At 36.8% G+C, this 17,899-nt stretch overlaps 4 protein-coding genes across 4 annotated transcripts; 1 reads left to right on the top strand and 3 right to left on the bottom strand.

The window, feature by feature from the left end:
• The first annotated feature begins 1,089 nt into the window (after nt 1-1,089).
• LOC133678934 (ubiquitin-ribosomal protein eS31 fusion protein) lies at nt 1,090-1,772 on the top strand. Its single transcript, XM_062101456.1, has one exon. It carries the CDS (start codon nt 1,155-1,157, stop codon nt 1,623-1,625), a length of 471 nt encoding a protein of 156 aa, XP_061957440.1. The 5' UTR covers nt 1,090-1,154; the 3' UTR covers nt 1,626-1,772.
• Nucleotides 1,773-5,039: 3,267 nt separating this feature from the next.
• On the bottom strand, nt 5,040-5,643 carry LOC133678882 (ankyrin repeat-containing protein BDA1-like). The gene is given in 2 exon segments (XM_062101387.1): nt 5,040-5,553; nt 5,555-5,643. Coding segments are annotated over 2 exon segments (603 nt in total).
• A 3,634-nt stretch (nt 5,644-9,277) lies between these two features.
• On the bottom strand, nt 9,278-12,223 carry LOC133678933 (ankyrin repeat-containing protein BDA1-like). Its single transcript, XM_062101455.1, has 2 exons — nt 11,370-12,223; nt 9,278-10,358 (listed from the first exon to the last, which is right to left on the bottom strand). The coding sequence occupies exons 1-2, from the start codon at nt 11,937-11,939 to the stop codon at nt 9,582-9,584; spliced, it is 1,347 nt and encodes a 448-aa protein (XP_061957439.1). The 5' UTR covers nt 11,940-12,223; the 3' UTR covers nt 9,278-9,581.
• A 794-nt stretch (nt 12,224-13,017) lies between these two features.
• On the bottom strand, nt 13,018-17,850 carry LOC133678183 (uncharacterized). Its single transcript, XM_062100415.1, has 8 exons — nt 17,358-17,850; nt 16,892-17,031; nt 16,680-16,779; nt 16,495-16,593; nt 15,088-15,435; nt 14,520-14,612; nt 14,238-14,444; nt 13,018-13,634 (listed from the first exon to the last, which is right to left on the bottom strand). The coding sequence occupies exons 1-8, from the start codon at nt 17,670-17,672 to the stop codon at nt 13,371-13,373; spliced, it is 1,566 nt and encodes a 521-aa protein (XP_061956399.1). The 5' UTR covers nt 17,673-17,850; the 3' UTR covers nt 13,018-13,370.
• Nucleotides 17,851-17,899: the final 49 nt, after the last annotated feature.

Here is a 17,899-nt window from a genome sequence, read left to right as displayed (position 1 = left end):
CTGGTCAGGTTCTGAGTTTACTCCCCAGAAATCATCAGTTCGAGTTTCGCAAATCTCAGGGTTACTGAAAATTTATTTGGTCGTTAATTTTAGAGTCTCGAGGGATTAGTCAAGGTATGTATAAACTGGACCGAAAATATATGGTTAAAAAAAACATTTGATTCATCAGTTAGCTCTTTCTTCTATGCACATGACCATATTCTACCTGACATATCATCATATCAAAAAGAGACTCCATTCCCATGAACTTATGGTGAAACATAGTAAGTTGGTAACATTCATCATGTGGATTCTTGAATGCTCTATGCTCCTACTACTCCTTGCTTTGTCTTTAGCTTGTGCAATGACATGATGAAGAAAATAACACCCTAAACTTATTTTGTGTTCATCCACTTTTGAAGGACTCATGACGAAACTAGGCATCAGTAGCAAAGGGGGAGCCACATCTACATCAAACTTTATAAACATGTTTGTAACTGATGGTATTTTTTAAAATTTATATGTGTGTTGTTAGAGAATAATATAAATCATATTTTAGAACCTCACCTAACAGCTTAAGCTTTTAGCTGAAATGGTTCTTTGACATGTGTTTGAGTCAGTTTATGTATTTTGATTAATTTTATAAGTTTTAAAATTAATAATTATATAAGTTTTTGATAATTATAAAATTTATAAAACTTGAATTGATAATTTCTAAAAATTAAATTTAAAATCTAATCAGTTGAACAATATTTCTTAGAATTATTAATTAATAGTAATGTAGTTTTACATGACATATATATTTTTGTACAAGATTAGTTTTTATGCATAATTTGTTTTTCAATATATTATAATTAAAATAAAATCAATTTAATAAACAAAAACAATTTTACAATTTTTTAACTTTTTTTTTTCAAAAATAGAAAAGCTAATATCATATAAGGATAACAAAGAGAGAGAGAATAATCCAATCAATATCCACATCCCAATTTCTTCACAGGTTATCCCTTGTAAATAAATAACAGCTCTATGGTTAAATTCGTACTTTCAGGCCATCACAAAAAAACCCTAATTCTCCCCTCCTCAAATACCCTGCCCTACCCGGCCAAAACCGGCTGTTCTGCTCTGCTCTGCTCTGCATCTCTCCAAGTGAAAACCTTAAGAAAGAAGCGAAGATGCAGATCTTCGTGAAAACCTTGACGGGCAAGACAATAACCCTCGAGGTAGAATCCTCAGATACAATCGACAATGTCAAAGCCAAGATTCAAGACAAGGAAGGTATCCCACCAGACCAACAGCGTCTCATTTTCGCTGGAAAACAGCTCGAGGACGGCCGCACACTCGCTGACTACAACATCCAGAAGGAGTCCACTCTCCACTTGGTGCTTCGCTTGAGGGGTGGAGCCAAGAAGAGAAAGAAGAAGACCTACACCAAGCCCAAGAAGATCAAGCACAAGAAGAAGAAGGTCAAGCTCGCTGTTCTCCAGTTCTATAAGGTTGATGATAGCGGCAAAGTCCAGAGGTTGAGGAAGGAGTGTCCTAATGCTGAGTGCGGTGCTGGAACTTTCATGGCTAATCATTTTGATAGGCACTACTGTGGTAAGTGTGGCCTTACCTACGTTTACCAGAAAGCCGGTGGCGATTAAGCTTTTTTTTCCCTTTTAAGTATTGAACAAGGATTTTTGTCCCTTTTCTCTTGTTACAACATGATTGATGGTGAACTTACATTTATATTACCTGGTATTAATCAGTACTTCGGAGTTTAATTAATGGTTAATCAGCTGTTCGTGTTATGCTTTGTGCTATGTGCTTGATGTGGCTTTTGCTATTAGTTATATGCTTGGGGACAAACACTTGTTGATTTACTTCTGTGGCGAAAACTGGTTTTAACCTTGTAATCTACTTCCCAAAGTCTGCACGCTCCATGTAAGAAGCAATGTTCAAGGGATGTCAGCAGGCAACAGTGCCATGTCGAGTATAAAACTATAAATGGATTTTTGGGTCAGCAACTGATGCAAATAATCAATGCTTCATCTTTTAGAAACCTCAAATAGCTTCGAATTTAATGTATGATTTATTGACTTTTGCTATGGAGAAATGAGATTGTTCTTGCTGCTTGTTTGAGATAGGCCTTGTATCCATTGTATGATTTATTGACCTCCGCTATGAAGAAATGAGATTGTTCTTGCTGCTTGTTAGAGGTCTGGTAAGACTATGAATTAAGTGTTTAACGAGATTTCTTCTTGGCAGTTTTTACAAGAAATTTTTTTCTCATCAAGTTCTTACATTTTGAACTAACACATAGGACTGCAGCAGATGAAGAGAACTTTCGATTAGAAATATGAGTTGATTTTGTAGAAATCAAAAGCCAATTTCAATCTCCATTTTAACTAGTCTTCTTGTTTTTTCTAACTTATCCTCATGGGGAGTTGATTTTGTAGATGAGTAGAGATTGCAGGGGTATTGCTATGCCAGTTGACAGGCAATGAAAAACCAAGTAATTAAAGGAAATCATAAACTTAAATTTAAACATAAGGTTCTTTTTGTTGATGGACAATCGACCATTTGTCTTGGATCTTCTGAAACAGATGAATCTTGTTTAACCATAACTTAGGCGCCTCGTCACAAACTCGAGCACTCTGCACGTTGTGTTGTCTAAGAGTTTTTTAAGCTTTCTGGAAGTTCCCTTTTTGCCATCTTGGCTAAAAGGGATGTGGTTGAAGTCAAAATTGCTGTGGTTAAAACCACGGAGCGTGTTTGGCAGTGTGGTTGTGGGTGTTTTTCAAATAATTTTTCGTGCCAAAATGCATGCCAACGATGTTTTTTTATTTTTTAAAAATTATTTTTGACATCAGCACATCAAAACGATTCAAAACGTACAAACCATATTAAATTTTAATAAAAAAAAAAAAAAAATTTCAAATTTTTTAGGAACGCGGCCGCAGCCGCGTTCCCAAACGGTGCCGTAGAGAGTGAGCTTATCTGGTGTGATGTTTATTAACGCAGTGTTGTAAGTGAAGAACATTGTAGGGAAACATATTTGCAGCTCAAACTGCATGGGGAGTCTGCTTGTGAGGATTTTGATCATGCAAAGTGCTACAGAAAACCCAATTGTTTTGAAAAGTACGAAGAGGGCAAAAGCAGCTCCATTAGTAGTGCCCATAATCTACTGACCTGCATAGTGCTTTGAGTTGCTAGAAGAGGTATTCTTTTGGTCTCGCATGCTAGTGTTGACTGGATGTGTTTAATATTGTGGTAGTTGTTAATATTTTTTTAGAATTATATTTTAATATTAGCATATTAAAATATTTAAAACACATAAAAAAGTAATTTTTAATAAAAAATAATTAAATTTTGGCAAATAGAGTTTTCAAGCAATGCCAAATATGCTATAACTAGTTAGATGGCATGTACCACATGTTCATTTTTTATTTTCATAGAAAATTTGGATTCTGACATTGGCAGGATCCATAGCTACTTTAGGTTTTGCATATGCAGATCCAAGGCTATTTGGGTCCATCACTAATAAGATCCAAGCTATTTTGGGTTTTGCAATTGTAAGACCCAAGAATTGTTGGGTCTTGACGAAGTCCAAGCGCTTAGTGTGTACTGGGTTAGTCCAGAACATAATAGGCAGCCCAAGCGCCACCTATGTAATTGGTCTGCCACCTACAAGCGCTACATGTCCCCGCGTGGTTTTTGTTTGATAGTGATAATAATTTTTTAAAATTTATTAATGATGAAGATGAAGATGAAGATGAAGATGATGATGATGATGATTTTTAATTTTACATTTCAAATCAAATCTGTGGTTGTTTTTCAATATTAATAATAATTGTTTTTTAATTTAGTTATTATTTTATTAATAATGTTCATTATTATAAAAATAATAATATTTATAACACAAAAGATAATATTTTTAATATTAATACTTTTGATTATAGTAAAAATAATAATATTCATAACATAAATAATACTATTGATAATTTCAAGAATATTTAGAACACAAATAATATTAATTTTTTATATTAAACCTTTGAATTATTATAAAAATAATAATATCATAACAAAAATAATAATATCTTTGATAAGAATATGTTGAATTATAAGAAAAATAATAATATTTAAAACACAAATAATAATAATTTGATATGAATACTTTGAATTATAAGAAAAATAATAATATTTAGAACATAAATAATAATATTTTTTATATGATTACTTTGTATTAGAAGAAAAATAATAATATTTACAACACAAATTATAATATTTTTTATATTAATACTTAGAATTGTTGAATATTTAATAATACCACGTTGCGGGCTCATTTTTTATTTTTATAAAAAATATCATAAACATTTATAATATAAATAATAATATGTTTTCAATAATAATAATATTTTCTTTCAAATTTATTAATTATAAATAATAACATGTTTTCAATTTAATAATAATATATCCAGGTCCAACATGGAGTTGGATGCGGTCGAGTCCATATATAATGTGGGGTTGGGCGTGGACGTGTCAAAGTCCAACATAGAGTTGGACGGGTCTTGTCCAAGCCCAACATGGGGTTAGGCGTGGACGCGTCAAGGCCCAACGTAGGGCTGGGCGTGAACGCTTCCAAGCCAACATGGAGTTGAATGGGATCTCGTCCAGGCCCAACGTGGGATTGAGGGAGGACGCGACTAGGTCCAACGTGGGGTTGGGCGTGATGTGTCTAGGTCCAATGTGGAGTTAGGCGCGATCTGTCGAGGCTGACGTAGGGTTCGACATGGTCACGTCCAGGCCAAAGGTGGATTTGAGCGTGGTCGCATTCAGACCTAACGTGGAGTTGGCCATGGAAGCGTCCTAGTCCAACCCAACTTAGTGTTGGCCATGGTCGCGTCCAAACCCAACATGGGGTTGGACGTTGAGAAAGCACCACTTGTCTCTACGTTGTTTTTCTCATGGTTGCCATAAGAAAAAGGTTGAGCTATTATGGTTTTTTTTTCATCAATTGAGAAGGGTGAGGATGCAGGTTCTTATGCATAAAAAATTGAGCTATTAAGTACTGGGAATTATAAAGGAAAAAGGTAGGAGAAGAATTTATTACCTGGCTTTGTGTTTTTCCAGCTTGCAAGGTGCAAAACTGTATTCCCTTGCTCATGCTTCATGTTCAGCAAGTATTCCTTGTTCATTTCTCTGATCCAATCCACCAACTTCTTTATTGCTTCAAATCTGTTATTCCTGGCAGCAAGGTGCAAAGCATTCTCCCTTGGTTCAGTCTCATCTTCGATGCAATCAGGACAACCTGAAAGCACTAAACCGATCACCTCAGCCCTCCCTCTGATAGCAGCATGGTGAAAAGGAGTCATTTTCTGTCTTCCCTCTAACCGGCAGAGTTTGACGTCGACTTTAATTAGGTCCTTCACAATCTCAACATGACCATTATCTGCTGCTATATGCATAGGACTAGAGCCTTCTTGATTCACCTCTCCGGCAAAAACTGGTTTCAACCTTATAATCTCCTTCACAAAGTCAACATGCCCCATAGCAGCAGCAATGTTCAAGGGATTCTCGGCAGATAACTGTGTTGTTGAGGATAAATGGGTTTTCTGCCAGCAACTGCTGCAAATAATCAATGTTTTCTGTTTGAGAAGCCTCAAACAACCTTGTATCCATTGTATGATGATGCAGTGACCTTAGCTAGGAAAGAAAGAGGATGTCTTCTTTTTTTAGCGCGATGACTATAAATGTTAGAGAATAATATAAATCATATCCTGGGACCTCACCTAACAGCTTAAGTTTTTAGGTTGAGATGGTTCCTTGACATGGTATCAGAGCCTTGATGACCAAGTGGTCACGAGTTCGAATCTCACCATCCCCATTTATTTGATAAAAATTAAGCACAAGGTAAAGTGGGCCTGTGCAAGTTTCAAGCCCAAAGGGCTTTCATTTGAGGGGGTGTGTTAGAGAATAATATAAATCATATCCTGGGACCTCACCTAACAGCTTAAGCTTTTAGGTTGAGATGGTTCCTTGACAATAAATAAGGGTTGAAGAAGAATTCCAGCGGGAAGAAGAAACCCATGTCCTTTTCTTTACTTAATTTTTTTTATATCTTAAAAGTCTTCATTGTGAAAAACACAAAGGATTGCACCACTAAATGCCTCTAAAATTGTAATACAATTGACAAAATGAAGCTGAAAAAACTTCAATCAGTTGGCGAATCCTTTATCTATCGTATTTGTGTTGAAACTAAAAATTACCGTGAGCCATTTCTTGTGTAAGAAAGTGGCAATGGATACATTTGTTGTAAGTTTAATAACGCTGCTTATTTGAATTATTGGAGGTTAGCTGCCTTAGATGATAACTTCACGAATCATATAGTAGAAACTAGCCAATCTAAATGTCCCATTTTGATTCAGTGGTTGCGATGCTTTGCTCAGAGATTCAGTTTTAGAAATGGTCTGTTTTCCCAGTGGTAATCTCTTGTGTAGGCATTTGAGCTTAACACTGAAGAAAAATGTAAGGAGTTCTCTACCCCCCCACCTGAGATTTCATGATGCCATTTTTAACATGGCGACTTATTGCATTCAGGTATTGGATAGGCATATGATGTGCTGGCATTTTTAACTCAATATGTTGATGCTTTTAAAAGAGTAAAAAACTCAATATACTTTAACTCGGATATATGTTGAGTTCAAGTTAAAATGGACATAACAAATTGTTAAGCTTAATATATCTAAATATAGGTATATGTTAAGCTCAATATACCATGAGTCTAACATATTATCACATTTAATATGTCTGGGTTCAACCATGTGTTGAATTTAAATCAATATAGGTATGGCAAGTTGCCAAACTTAATAGGCTTAGATTCAACCATGTTTTGAGTCCAAATCAATACGGGTATGACAGGTTGCTAAATCCAATATATTTTGGTTCAGCCATGTGCTAAGTTTAAGACAACGTGGGTTTGACATGTTGTCAGGCTTAACATACTTGGAATTGGCAACGTGCTGAACCCAAATCAATATGGGTTTATCAAGTTACTAGACCTAATATACTTAGGTTTAACCATGTGCTGAACCCAAATAACACGAGTCTGATAAACTTCCAAACCCATCTTCCCTATACTTAACTATATGTCAGATCCAATTGGTATGAGTTCTATCTTAAAACCTATTAACATGAATTATTCATATCGGGAATAATCATCTCCCTACATCTATATATAAAAGGTTTTCTAAAAGCTTACAACATTTACATCTTATTAATAATATATAAGAGATATTTATCCCTCATTAATAACGTATCATTATCTCACTTAATGTCATCAGAACCAAATAACTTTCCAGTCCTTTCATTTCACCAAAATAACAAGTTCATGAATTATAAATACTCCTAAACCATCCAGGTAAATGTTTCATTTTATTTACTCTCAAAGCATTCATACTTTAACCCTTAGAGCATTTATAATACGAAAACAAGAACAAATACTCTTATTCTTATAATTAAAAACTTTTTATTTATTTATTACAATTCTTATTTAAGGTTACTGACTTTATCATCAGAGGATCCTTGAATCTTACCCAAAAAAACTGTTTTGGAGGCATTAGAACTTTCATAATCAATTATGTACTTCCTGAGCTATAAAGGATGAAAGCCTGATTAATAAAAATCCAAACATCAAATAACCTAGCTCCAATACTACTTGGATTTTTGGAAGATCATCATCTTAGTAAAGTTAGAGGTTTATGCTATTGATGACTGAATAGGCTGACAATTTGTAATCTAAATAGAAGTTCTTACAGAAGGATTAGCTGAGGTATGCTGCCTGACTTTCCTGTTGGGATGTTGCCATTAATGAGCAACAACATCTGAAGCCCTACTCTAGGAGAGGGTTGCCATTGTCTAAAGGCTACAATGGTAGTTGCACCAACCATTGATAAAATGGTGCAACCCATGTGCAGCCACCATTGTTGAAGAAGAGTAGAAGCTGGTGGCATCATTGTTGCCTATAAAAAGGCACCGAGAGAGAGAGAGCAAAATAAGAGGGTTGTGAGAATGTGAAGAGAACAAGAGAGAAAGAGGGGCTGCCATGGGCAGCAGCCCTGCTGCCATGTGCAACAGTGTGAGAGAGTTGGGAGTAGAGTTTGAGTGAAGTGATCCTCCTCCTCCATGTGTGTTGTAACCCTTTCTCTATATCTCTAATAATATTAACTTCTCCCGTGGATGTAGGTGATTTGCCGAACCACGTTAAATATTGTGTCTTAGTGTGCTTAGCTTCTAATGAGCAACTATCAAAATACCACCGATCCGCGTAAAGAGAAGCCTGAATCCCCAACATTTCCTTCTTATATTAGCTTCTGTTAGTTTAGCCTCATCGTTCTTACAACTTTTCGAGATCAGTCTGTACCCTTCCTACTTACAAAAGCTCATATGACTATCATGTTGCTATAACTTATGAGAAATTTAAGGTGCTCAGAGTAACTAAAGATATCCTATTAGTTACAAGAACCATAAAATTTTCCATAACTTACTCTGTTTCAATCGCTTCAGGTCACTAACAAAATAAAATATGTTACAGAAATTTATAATCTTCATCCGGTCTTCCTAAATTTCACAAAGGTGCGCATATTTTAACACTCGTAAGTGGTAATCTTTTGCTGAGTCTGGTTATTACTTTGAGGTGTGTGTCACCCACATGACCATTTCACTACTCCTATATTGGATGTTGGTCGTGGGATATATAAAGCCTAATATATTCTTAGCTTGTGCAGTGGTTTCAGAGATGTCTTGAAGACGAAATGAAGAGGCCGAGCATTGAGGGTTTGGTACAGAAACGTTTTTACCTGTTGATGCAGTGCATTGAGTGTAAGGTAGGTAATGGAACATACATAATTTGATGATTTCTTGATGGATCATAAAGCCCCGGAAATTTTAACAATTTCCATTTAAGTTGTGCTCTGTGCCGATCAATTAAGGACATTGAGATTTGGACCTCATATTGTTTGTTTTAGGATGACGGTAAACAGGAAAAATGTCATTTCGAAAGTAAAGAGTTATAATTATTCCATATCGTGTTAATTTGATGCGTTTTTTCTTCTCATCATAGCTTTTCCCTCTTGCTTTTATGCATCACGGGTCCCGTATCAGCCTCAGTATGGAAGCTGGTGGATTTCAGCCTGTAACATGGATATGTTTGCTCAGTTACTTTGGCCGAAGGAAAGATAACCAGTGAAGACTAGGAAACAGTTTGTGAGGGAGAGAACACAAAAATCCTTACTCGAACATATCTATGCATTCAAAATGACAAAAAAAAAACATATATTTAATCACCAAACAGGCTCTATACATTGGTTTTGTATGCTGCCAATGTAGCTGGCCAGCAATTTCTTACCTTGTGAAAAGGTATCGGCACGAGACTCTTCTGCTATTTGCTCCAAGGATTCTAATGATACATGGAATAATGGCAAGTTGGTTAACAGATTAACACCTATAACTAATCTGGGAAGCTATCTTTGATACTCCATGCTGCTCCTGCTCCCCGGTTAGGCTGTAGCTTATGTGATGATATATATGAACAACACCTTCTACTCTGCATCCATCCACTTTCAGAGAACTCTATGAGTGAAGTCCTTGAAAGATTTTCTGAGCATTCTTGTAAGTGGGCGTACAGATCGAGCCAAAGCAGACATAGTTGATGACAATATTGTTGTGGTTAACTGAACAAATAGGTAGAGGTTGGACGGCACAATGCATGATAATGCAGTGCCATAAGTACAATACATAGCAAGCAGGCATATTTGAAGCTCAAATTGCAAGGGGAATTTACTTGTGAGGACATAGAGCATGTAAAGAGACATGGAAAATCCAACTGAGTTGAAAAACACAAACAGCATAAAACCAACTGTGTTTGTGGTAGCCATAATGGACTGACCTGCAAAGTGTGCAGTGTTATTGCTGGTAATATTTTTTTGATCAGGTATGCTTGTATCTTGCCAAACACCTCCTGGAGGGCCGACTCCAACTTGGAACGTTGCAGTTGCAACCAAAACCGCTATAACTAGTAGTGTACCGCGAGCTTCGCTAGGTGAATCCCTATCCTTCTTAAACTTGAAGTATTCTACGAAGTTATCTCGGTTTGACCAGCATCTCTCTGGTGTTGAGGGGTTGTCGGTAGAGGTTTGGCTGTTGGTAACAGTAGAGGGGACAGTATCTCTTGCTCTCATTGCTCCAGCACTTCGAAGGATCTCAACAATTTCTCTATCCCCTGCTTCGCTTGGGAAAAGTAGTATCACGTCGAGGGCGGTGATGCCAGTATGGTTAATGGCATTCACTTCCAACGAGCCTGTACTTACAGATCCACTTCCAAGAAATATTTCTATCACCTGCAAGGATAACTTCTCTTACTTTCGCATATTTGTGAAATAGCTAAATCTTAAGACAGTGGTCAAATTACTGCAAAGTTTGATGACTATCTGCAGGGGTCATGCTCAAGTGTTGATAAGTTATCTCCGTTGGCATGTTGACCATCCCCCAACATTTGCAAGACCTTAGGTTTGATTCTAGTAAGCTTAAAAAGAAAAATATGATGCTTAACTACTACTAATTTGGAAACAAAACTGCATGCTTTAGATGAAGTGCTGTAACCCCCAATCCCTGAGAACCCAAGTCCTAAAATTGACGGTGGCAAGATATCTATGGACCACTTCAATTGCAGAATAAAAATAGATATGTGATATTTGGAGATCAGACTGTCAGAAATGTGGAGGCTGATTGCTTTCTTGGTCTCGAGACTTCTCTACTGTATCATTTGTGTTTGCTTGGTCTGATCAGAAAGCCTCAGCAGTAGTTAGCAGTGGAAATTCCACCTAGTGATGGGGTTGGTGCTAATCTCTCTTTCAACAGCATGAACTCAAGATGTATTGGAAAAAAGTTCCCAGTCTAACAAAATGTAATTACGGGCCATCTAAGAACTTCTCTAATGATTATTCTCAATTATTTCACTGGGTCCAGGATAGAAGAACAACTGGAAATGAACACCAATCATTAACCTATCCTGCTTTCATAGTCTAAGAAAGCAACTTTATTTTAATACAAGTGTTTTGAATAATAGCCTGATTGCGGTGTCTAAGTCAATGCCTGGTTGCTCTTCCTAAAAAGAAAAACATCACAAAAACAAAGGTCAATGGATCTCCGTGTTTGTTGGGTGATCAATAGGTGAACATAAACAGGGGAAATCTAGGAATTCCGCACTTCTGTATTACCTAGGACTCTGTGAGTTTAGCTTGAAATCTAATGTGCAAGTGTAGCTAGTTTGAATAGAAAACTTTATCAACCATATGAGCTAGTGAGTACCGGGAATCAGAAAGGAAAAAGGTAGGAGAAGAATTTATCACCCGACGTTGTTTTTTCCAGCTTGCAAGGTGCAAAACTGTATTCCCTTGCTCATCCTTCATGTTCAGCAAGTATTCCTTGTTCATTTCTCTGATCCAATCCACCAACTTCTTTATTGCTTCAAATCTGTTATTCCTGACAGCAAGGTGCATAGCAGTCTCCCTTCGTTCAGTCTCATCTTCGATACAATCAGGACAACCTGAAAGCATTAAACCGATCACCTCAGCCCTCCCTCTGATCGCAGCATGGTGAAAAGGAGTCATTTTCTGTCTTCCCTCTAACCGGCAGAGTTTGATGTCGACTTCCATTAGCTCCTTCACAATCTCAACCTGGCCATTATCTGCAGCTATATGCATAGGACTAAAGCCTTCTTGATTCACTTCTCTGGCAAAAACTGGTTTCAACCTTATAATCTCCTTCACAAAGTCAACATGCCCCATAGCAGCCGCAATGTTCAAGGGATTCTCGGCAGATAACTGTGTGTTGTTGAGGATAAATGGATTTTCTGTCAGCAACTGCTGCAAATAATCAATGTTTCCTGTTTGAGCAGCCTCAAACAGCCTTGTATCCATTGTATGATGATGCAGTGACCTTAGCTGGGAAGGAAAGAGGTTGTCTTTGCTGAAAGTCTTTGTTTTAAGGTGCTGACTCTATAAATAAGGGTTGAAGAAGAAATCTTGTGGGAAGAAGAAATCATTTTATCTTATTATGTAAGGTCGTCATTGTGAAAAACACATAGGATTACACCACTAAATTAATGCCTCTAAAATTCCAATACAATTGACCAAATGAAGCTGAAAATAATTCAATCAGTTGGCGAATCCTTTGTAAATCATATTTGTGTGGAAATTAAAAGTTCTTGTGAGCCACTATTGTGTAAAAAAGTGGCAATGGATACATATGTTGTAAGTTTAATAACGCTGCTTCTTTGAATTTTTGGAGGCCAGCTGCCTCAGATGACGACTTCATGAATCATACAGTAGAAATTATGGCCGGTCTATATATAATTTGAAGAACAAATAAAACCAATATCATATATGTTGCGTATTTGACCTGGAAAACTTGGAACTGAATATGATACTAAAAATGTGATCTGCTCCTATCAATAGCCCTTGTAAATCCATGCTCCTACTGATTATTTTAAGTAGCAGGTGTTGATGATGATCAATTCTACTGTATAAGATACATGATGTCCACCATTATGAGTCTCGTTGGTGTATCCTTGCAGTACTACTGGGTTCAATTTCCTTCTGGGTTTTGAGGGAAAGATTTTAAATCATCATTAGCCAGCCTTAGTTTGATGCTGTTACTTGTCAGTATCCTTCCAAGGGAGAGTGTTCTTGTTTTTTTAATTTTCTTTATATTTTTATTTTTGATAATCAGAATTAATTTGAAAAAAACATGGTACAGAACAATTCTGCTGCAGGGTTTCCTTTAGAATTTTAGCAATTACCTTTCTTATAAATATAATTTTGATTTTTATATAATTAAATAAAAATAGATTTTGAAAATTGCTCCACAGCAGCACACAGCACTGTGCTAGTAAAGCAAATTGAATTAATGGTAGTCAATGGTTAGTAAAGAAGGGAGGGGGATTTTTAAATCAAGAAAACAAAAATACTGACTACAGCAAATGTTTAAGCGCGAAGGGAAAGCCAAAGGAGAGTATTTTATTTACAAAAAGAAAATTCATTTCCAGAATTATTACATCAGCAATTATATTGCTCCTTGCCCTCATTTTCTATTTCCCGACAAGAACTCCGCTGATGGGAACAGCAGCCTCCTCGTAAGGACAAAAATGCCTGTGTCTAGATGAAACCATAATCTACACTAAATACATGCAAGCAGTAATGACTCGGATACATTGAATGCCATTAACCCCATCATTTTATTCTTATACAGTGAGCAGAAAGCATCTGCTGTATAACAAATGTGGGAACTGAATCGGAAGAGAATGATTGGGGTAGTTCCGATGACGGAAATGAAAGGGTCACCAGAGAAGATTACAGCCCTGGAATGGATTCAAGATTATATTTCTGAGAAGGTGAGGCTTCATCCTCTCTGCTTTCCTGTGATTTTGGCTTCTTGATGGCATCAAGAGTCTGTAGATATGTGTAGGAAGGAACCCGATTAGATGGAAGGACTGGATTGCTTATTCTACTAGCAAGGAGGCGTCGGATCAGGACTCTCAAGAATGGAGCCATAGTGTCTGGTTCATGTTCCAAGTAGTACATAACTCCTCCCATACATGCACAAAATAAGGCCACCTGCAAAATCACACAAGCAGCATCTCACTCAGCCATACAAGTTTGAATTGTGTTTCAGGCATTCATGCAAAATATTTGTGGTATCTAATGTTCACTGGGGACATTATCCGTGTCAGGTAAGTGTTTTAGTGTCTCTTCGTGTGTGCGCGCGCGCTCACACTTGAGGCAACCCTTGGGCAAATCAATTTGTTAATCTGTCGCACAAATTATGGGTGCAAACCCACACATGCAGAGACTAAACCCCAGCCATTAACTGATTCCTGCTTGTCTCCCAGCTGAAAAATAAGTTCTTTAATTACAGTTGCAAATGGCAACATCGTCACTCAGTTGATTTTTTTTTTCCCGTTTTGATGGATGATCCTATTGATGCCAATAGCAGAATACAAAAAGAGACGTGCAATTCAAAAGAGGTTCCACTCAAGTGATATGGTGCAGCATATTCATGCCACAACCTTTTTTCCATTAACGGATAGGATTGTAAACAGAAAATCAACAGCGAGAAAAAAAGCCGGCATCATTGAGAATAGAGCAAGCAAAATAGATAACTGCATCTGGAATTGTGTTGAGCCAATGCAAGAAGGCTATATTATACAAAAGTAATACCTCAGCATTCCTAATATTTGGAAGCAGGTGGCGGTTCGCTAAAATATACCACAGTGAATCTCCAGCCCGTGGAAGAACATACAAGGCAAGTTCAGCACGTCTAGATTTTTTCTCCAGTAGTACAGAAAGGGCAGATATTCCACCTGCAATCCAATATACAAGCTTGTGGTCCCTTGTTGCTACTTTTCGATGAAGGCATATCACCCCCTTGCATCATCCACAAACTACTAAGAACATATTCACCATTTTAAAATAAGAAAACAAAAACAAGTCAAAAGCTACCTGAAAAATTCCAACAAATGCAGACAAGAATGCCGTTGAGTGAACAGCATCTCTAAGAGCAAACCAACATGTATGTGCAGGTGCATCCATGAACTTGAAGGGAAGGATATATTGGACAAAAGAAACATTAGTTCCAGAAATGAAAACATTGATCATCATCCTTCACATGACATAAACACAATCCCTTCCAAATGAATAAAATGTGGTCAAGACAACTCTGTGAAAAAGCATCTGAAACAATCTAAAGAGGTGAGATTATTCACAACCACAAATACTGTAATTTGAAAATTAGATATAGCCTGGCAGCTGTTTATATAATAAAAATTTTCATTTTTTAAGCATAAATTTTTGTTTCCCATTTCCCTCCCAGGACCCTGCTTAGGCAGAACCATGACTAGTTGATTGCCTTGATGTTTCTTTTCTGGTCCAGAATGCACTGGCTACCTTAATGTCTGAACATGGCATAAACATGCATTAATATCACAAATCTTTGATTTAATTTTCTACGAAGGGGAAGCATAAAAAAGAAAACCAAAAATATACATAATCAATTTGAGTCAAAGATTACCTTCTGCAGCTGCAGAACAACATAAGGTACAAAAGTCAATGAGAAGTAAAGTGGAAATGTTTTCCTGAACGTAGCTGATGCTGCATTAGCATTCTGAGCTAAACATGAATGTGTGTCTGGATGAATAACAGAACAAGGAATAATTGAAGGGAATTCTTCCAACTTCACAGAGTCAGGTTTTCCTCTGCGAGATAAAAAAGCTGATAATGAAGCAAGATCCACTGGGCCATATCTACAGCACTCTCTTATAGACTTGTATACAGGAGCTGCAACTGGGCCAGTCTTCTGAATGAAGTCCTGATATGCTTTTGGCAAGCTCTCAGGATGCATTATAAAGGCATACATAACCTGAGAAGCGATAATAAAAAAGACATGACAGTGACCAAAGGCATATAAGACCTGAAGAAGTTCATCAATTTATAAAATGATGATGGAAAAGTTATGAGAATATTATTTGACATGCATACGCAGATGAATGGAGAAGAGATGGGATTAAAAAATAACTTGCTCAAAACATGAGAAACAAAGAAATTATAATTTTTCCAGCAGGGATGAAGATTTCACAACCATTCCTATTAACCAGTATATAAATCTTTGGAAGAACCTAATAAGTAGTGGCTGATGTCATTCCCAGCTTGCATATTTTCCAAGGATTTAAATATGGCTAATTATCAAAAAAGAGTTCCTCTCATACAAGATTCATATAGATTTCCCTCTTATAATCATTCTTGAACTCAGATCATAAACTATAAACCCATGGACCGACTTAATTTGAGAAAGTCTGTATCTATCCAAGGCCAGTGACATCGCTACACCTTATCTTATAACAGCAACTTAGTATTGTACATTGACTTTTCCAATAAAACATCTAATTCCTCCCCTTACCTCTGCCAAATCTTCAACCAAAACTACAATACTCTTCATTGGTATAGCAATGTCTTTGTAGAAGCCAAAACGTCAAATCAGTGATCCTACTTTAACTGTTGTAATTCAATTGAATACATTTTAAACCCTCTGCTTTCCCATTTTACTACTCAATCATCCATCTTTAATTAGCATTCCAATCAGGCTAACTTCACTTTAATGTTAGCCAGAGTTCCATCCTCCACACAAACATAGCTGGGCATGTAGCTGCATAACTAGACTTCAGTATCAACTACATAATTCTACTTGAAAGAGTCAGATGGAGCCAATTCATCCACCACTTCTAGTTCCACTCACACAATTAATTCTCTATCCAATACAAAAATGAGGAGTCCACGTTTGCTCTCTTGGTTGCATATCACACCAGCTTATTCACTTTCTGCCTGTTCCACTATTATTACATTTTGATTAGCAGGTCTGAATCATGAAGGAAACGTTCTTAAAAATACATGGTCCCATGTATCAGGTAGAACTTTGATTTACCTGGGCACAAGAGATTGAAAAGAGCAAAGAATCTCCGTGTCTCCAACGGCTTCCCCAAAAGTGAAACTTGTTTTTTGATTTCGCAGAATTATAAGCACACTGATGATAAAACCTAGTGTTAAAGACTGGCAAAATAAAGATCAAAATCTTACCACTATAATATCAAATTGATTATACCCAAATACCTGAGCTACCCTGGCCAAAAGATAAAGAGCAAGAGTACGCCTCCTGTTTGAGTCATCTAATGCTAAAACAGACAACCCTGCAACCGAACCTGCCAAAATTCTGCTCCAAAATCCCCTTAAACAATGTCATAACCAAGGAATAGATTGTATCAAAGCAACTATAAATCATCATAAAATAAAAGAAATAATTTGTGTATTCAGTGGCAACTTACGCATTGAATGGCGTCTCTTTCCTTCTAAACTTCCTCAAAAAACATCTCAGTGCATGATATGATCCAGTAAATCCACCAAAAAGTAACCCAATGCGACATGACTCCTCTCTCACTATTAAATCCTTCTCCGAAACAAGTCGCTGTGAAACAAAATCCAAATTCTCACACTTTGCTAATAAAAAATTCTCCATATCCATTTCTACTCCAAATTAAGCAAATTCATTTCAAGATTTAACAATTTTAATGCAAAAAAAAAAATCCACTGAATTCAATCAAATTGTATAGTAGAAGAAACCAAACATTCAGATTATTGTCATTTCCAGGGGCCGCATTAAATCGAAAATTTGAACTATTTTGATGCAAACTCTCTCTTAACTTAAATTCAATCAATAACACAGTACAAAAAATTGAGCCTAGCTTCCACTACAAAATTACCGGACTGCCATGAGATGTGTAAACAGTCTACCTTGAGGTCGAGGAGAGAAGAGTAAGACTTTCCTTTAGCGAGCTTAAAAGCACGAAGCAAAATGCCGATGCCGACACGAACACCGTAAGTGAGAAGGAAGGTTTGACAGAGATTACCAATGGCATGAGCGGCACAGGATTCATCAGGCCCGTGATCGCAAGGAGGATAAGGACCTCGCACGGCGTTTCTACTGTGGAGTTCTTCTATTGCCTCGCGGAGGCGTTCCTCGGCCTCGAGAAGGCGGCGCTCGGCGTCGGAATTGTCGTGGTGGATTTGTGGTGGTGGAGAGAAGAGTGGTTTGGCGAGGGCCGGCATTTCCTGTGTTTCGAGGGGGAGAGAGGGAGAGAGGAGCGGGAGTGACGTAGAATGGTAGGAAATGAAATGTTGTCTTTTAAAATGGTTTTTATTTAATACACATATTAAAATAATATTTGTTTAAATTTTAAATTTTATATTAATATATTAAAATTATTTAAAAATAAAAAAAATAAACATTCATGAAATTCGGTTGCTTGTTCGGGAGAGAAGAAAACAAAGGAAAG

Source organism: Populus nigra, chromosome 18 (assembly GCF_951802175.1).
Source record: "Populus nigra chromosome 18, ddPopNigr1.1, whole genome shotgun sequence".
Taxonomy (NCBI): Eukaryota; Viridiplantae; Streptophyta; class Magnoliopsida; order Malpighiales; family Salicaceae; genus Populus; species Populus nigra.
Note: the sequence above shows the minus strand (reverse complement) of the source record. Positions and strands in the feature narration are given on the sequence as shown.

Coding starts and splice junctions, on each gene's coding strand:
- LOC133678934 (XM_062101456.1), top strand. CDS start 1,155: ATGCAGATCTTCGTGAAAACCTTGACGGGCAAGACAATAACCCTCGAG.
- LOC133678933 (XM_062101455.1), bottom strand. CDS start 11,939: ATGGATACAAGGCTGTTTGAGGCTGCTCAAACAGGAAACATTGATTAT. Junction 10,359..11,369: donor GCTGGAAAAAACAACGTCGG/GTGATAAATTCT, acceptor TTATCCTTGCAG/GTGATAGAAATATTTCTTGG.
- LOC133678183 (XM_062100415.1), bottom strand. CDS start 17,672: ATGCCGGCCCTCGCCAAACCACTCTTCTCTCCACCACCACAAATCCAC. Junction 14,445..14,519: donor CATTTGTTGGAATTTTTCAG/GTAGCTTTTGAC, acceptor GGATGATGCAAG/GGGGTGATATGCCTTCATCG. Junction 13,635..14,237: donor CAAATATTAGGAATGCTGAG/GTATTACTTTTG, acceptor GTGATTTTGCAG/GTGGCCTTATTTTGTGCATG.